We start from the raw sequence: 3940 nt of genomic DNA, 5'->3' as shown, positions 1-3940 counted from the left end.
ATGATGCCCCCTGCCTGATCGCCCTCCTCCTGCTCCCCACAGCCCCTTATAGGCTGGAAATTTGCCAGCCGGCAAGGGGGAACCTGCCATTTCCTGCGTGTTTCTCCTTTAAAGGAGAAAATTTGTGTTTTTCTCCTTAAAAAGAGAAATCCACATTTTTCCACATTTGTCCATGGTGAATGGAAAACCCAGAACCCTGCAAATAAGCCACATTGTACATGGTTTGAGCCTAACTAGATCCAAAAGGCATTTTCAATATATACATGATAATATTCCTGGCAAGGTGTAAGGTCATCAGTAGGGTCACTTGAAGCATTAAAAATCATACATTAGAAAAGAGTCTGGAGAGTGACTAAAGATCATGCTATATTTAACAATAAATATTGGCCTCTTTTTTGCCTTTTAGCTTCCAGGCTGTTGGGCTACACTTCAGTCAGTTTTTAAGCTTTTTCTCTGTAATTGAAAGGGCTAAAAGCTTTTTCTTTCTTATAAAAAAAGAAAGAAATTAAAGCATTAGATAACTTCAGGAGCAGGTGCTTGAAAAAAATCAAACCCTGAGTGTTTTGGCAGCACTGACTTGAAGCTGATCGTGTCACACTTCCTGTCAGAAGCCCAGAGGGAGCTGTCTCCACCTGCAGTGCATTCCAGTGCAGCTGCTCCCAGTGCAGTAATCTCCCCTACTTCTCTTCCCCCCTTTTCAGGTTATGATCATGATTTTCCTTTTTTTCCTTAGATTACACCTGGCTTCCTGTGCCATATTTTGCAGGCTATCATTGTGTTGCTGTCTATGACACAATGTCCCCATAATACTGGCCTGTCACTGTAACAGTAAGAGTTGCTATGCACAGGAACTTAAGGTATACATCATGGAGACCACATGAGAAAGCACTCCTAGTCTGAATCCATCCCCAGGTACAGCAAGATGTTGACCAGTGGTCCTCAACCTTTTCGGACTTGGGTACCCCTTGGAAAATGCCAGCTTAATTTTTACTTGTTTTTTGACTGCTGAAAAATAATACAACAATTTTTCTCCTGAATAAAACCTCAGAAAAATCACAACAGGTCAGAATGTTTTTAACCATATGGATTCCTATTCACAATCTCTGAGTTTATCTTGTGAATCATATTTGCATGCCTAACAGTGCTAACATTGTGTGATATTCTATAGTACTCTTAAAAAGATCTCAAGGCACCCTATTTGAGAATCATTGATGTAGGTTGGCTGCCCCGATGCTACTTAAAAGTGTGCCTATTCCTTAATGGAACTTGCACTTGATTCTAGCTGAGCAGCATACCTGCATGTTACATGTATGTTGGAAAGATTCAATGATGTACAGTACCTTTAACCACCCATGTCTCATGGAAATTTTTCATTAGGTACCTTATATTCCCATTTGCTCCTATAGACGAAGCTTCTTGGCTAGACTACATCTCCCATGAGGAAGCATGGTTTTCTGTCTTAGCAAGGGGAAGTGATACATCACAGTAGTCTTGCAGCCAGAGTACATCATAAGGAAACAAAGTCCAATGGGATAGCTTTACCCAAAAGGAAGAATGAGGGTGTGAGGGACCTAAACTAGTATTTCCAAATGGAACTATTTCCATTTTTTAGCCCAAACCTAACAACTCTTCATTTCTGAGCACTGAGAAAAAAAGGAAATGTGGCTTTACATGAAACACAGACAATATGTGGGGGAAAAAAGCATCGCTGAAAACCCAATTTTCAGCCTCCCCCAAAAAAGGGTTGGGATGGAAATTTTTTTACCAGTTCTAGTTACATCTAGGGGATTTAGATGTGTAACTCCTATTAACTTCACCAAGAGCTGTACATCTAAATTTCTTCTCCCCTTTTGCACAGCCTAGCCCCGATATTTGTTTTGGAATAAAAATAGATGCAAAAGGACTAAGAAATTTTCAGCATCTCCTACATTTTATTATCTTGGATAATAAAATACAAGTCACACTTGTAAATGCAAGAATGTTCACATTCCTCAGGTGTAAGTTTGGCTCAGAATGTCCTGAACCACCCTTAGTTTTCTCCTTCTTTCTTCCTCTTTTTTTGAAATTACCAGTTCTAGCACTGGTGTAGCTCTTTTCATGACTCTATTGCTCTTCAGCCTCAAGTCATTGCCTGTGACCTCTCTGCCTATGAAGCAGCCATAGCTAGAATGACTGAGTGATCAAGACCACTGCTCTTCATTCTGAATGTGTAGGCCAAACTCTGTCCTTTGGTTATATAGACTCAATGAAGTCAATGAAGTTCCACAAGGTGCAAATCAGGGTCCCCATCTCTCAAAACAAATTCTTTTTAACTAACATGCTGTCACATATGCATGTCTTTAAATAAGGTCTGATCCTGCAAGATGCTGGATTCCTCCTGGTTGCCAAAGCATGTTGAGGATATCAACAGATAGCAAGTTGGCCTCTCACGGAAAGGATGCAGAAAGGATTCTGCGGTTGTGAAAGTCATCTCCTCAGTATGGCAGGGTTTTATCAGTTTGGGAGTGAGGGGAGTTCTTTGGACCAGTCCTTCCCCTCAGACATGGTATTTTTTCAGCAGTTCACTTTGCCACTGCCGCTTTCTGTTGGGAAAGGAGATGGGGATCTTGATTTTCCTGAAGTCCTCAATGCACTTTCCCAGCTCAGACTCCAGTGCCCTGCGCTCCTCACTTACTGGTAGCACCTTGGAGCAGTTCTCCACCCCATTCTCCTTGATGTTTGAATGGTCACTATTCCTCATCTGTCCCATCTGCTTTACCTCTTCCACATTTTTTAGGGTCTTGGAGAAATCCAAAGTGTTAGGCCGAGGTGGGCATTCCTCTGGGGCTTCCATCTGTGGCAAGGAAGCTGTTGAGCTGGGTTCACCAGTCTCTACCAGGGGAACTTTGTCAGCAAGGTTTGATCTAGGAGCCAGAGCTAGGTCAGGTCCACAATGGCTGTCCATGCTGGAGGCTGGAAATTCACAAGTGCTGTTCATGCCAGATGAGTCCATGCAGGTCACTAGGGTTTGGTTCAGTTCTTCTGTTGCCACAGAGATGCTGTCTGCTACTACAGAGGTGTCTACTGAGGGAGAAAACAGAAGTCCATGTTAGGATATTTGAGTCCTCTATACCTAAAAGATTGCAAGGCATGTAATATGCCAAAGATAGTTCTCCTCAAAACCTCAGAGTGAAAGTGGTGAGGGCTACGGCAGTCAGCAGAGAACCTAGCCTGTTTCTCTTCACCTGGAACCTGTTTTAATGGCATTTTTAGGGCAGTTACGTGGGAAAGGAATATGACACAAATGCTTATGGTTCATAGAGTCATAGATTCATAGACATTAGGGCTGGAAGGGACCTCGGAAGATCATCGAGTCCAGCCCCCTGCCCAAAGGGCAGGAAGTCAGCCGGGTTCATAGGATCCCAGCAAGATAAGCATCCAGTTTGCTCTTGAAGGTGTTCAATGTGGGCGCTTGAACCACCTCCGGTGGCAGGCTGTTCCAGACCTTGGGGGCAAGGACAGTAAAGAAATTCTTCCTTATGTCCAGCCTGAAACGGTCTTGTAGTAGTTTATGACCATTCGACCTAGTCGTCATCCCTTGGGGCGCTCTGGTGAACAAACGTTCCCCCAGATGCTGGTGGTCACCCCTGATAAACTTGTAGGTGGCCATCAGATCACCCCTGAGCCTGCGCTTTTCCAGGCTAAAGAGCCCCAGTGCTCTCAGCCTGTCATCGTAGGGTCTGCTTCCCTGACCTCTGATCATGCGCGTGGCTCTTCTCTGGACTCTCTCAAGCTTCTCCACATCCTTTTTGAATTGTGGAGACCAAAACTGGACACAGTACTCCAGCTGCGGCCTCACTAAGGCCAAGTACAAGGGGAGAATGACGTCCCGGGATTTGCTTGAGAAGCATCTATGGATGCAAGCCAGCGTTTTGGTCGCTTTACTAGCTGCAGCATCGCA

The 3940-nt window shown here is 44.1% G+C and overlaps 1 protein-coding gene across 5 annotated transcripts in view; it reads right to left on the bottom strand.

The window, feature by feature from the left end:
* Window positions 1-1935: 1935 nt before the first annotated feature.
* LOC102376581 (BTB/POZ domain-containing protein KCTD8-like) overlaps window positions 1936-3940 on the bottom strand; it is an 88560-nt gene continuing 86555 nt past the window's right edge. For 4 of the 5 annotated variants that reach the window (XM_025193068.1, XM_025193069.1, XM_006036734.3 and 1 more), the window contains one exon: window positions 1936-3063. In XM_025193068.1, the coding sequence (XP_025048853.1) occupies window positions 2537-3063 (527 nt within the window). In that variant the 3' untranslated portion in view covers window positions 1936-2536. The remainder of the gene's footprint in view (window positions 3064-3940) is intronic. The other variant, XM_025193070.1, reaches the window with a different exon arrangement.

The sequence above is a fragment of the Alligator sinensis genome, unplaced genomic scaffold (genome assembly GCF_000455745.1).
Source record: "Alligator sinensis unplaced genomic scaffold, ASM45574v1 scaffold92_1, whole genome shotgun sequence".
NCBI lineage: Eukaryota > Metazoa > Chordata > Crocodylia > Alligatoridae > Alligator > Alligator sinensis.
This window is presented reverse-complemented; position numbering and strand designations above follow the sequence as displayed.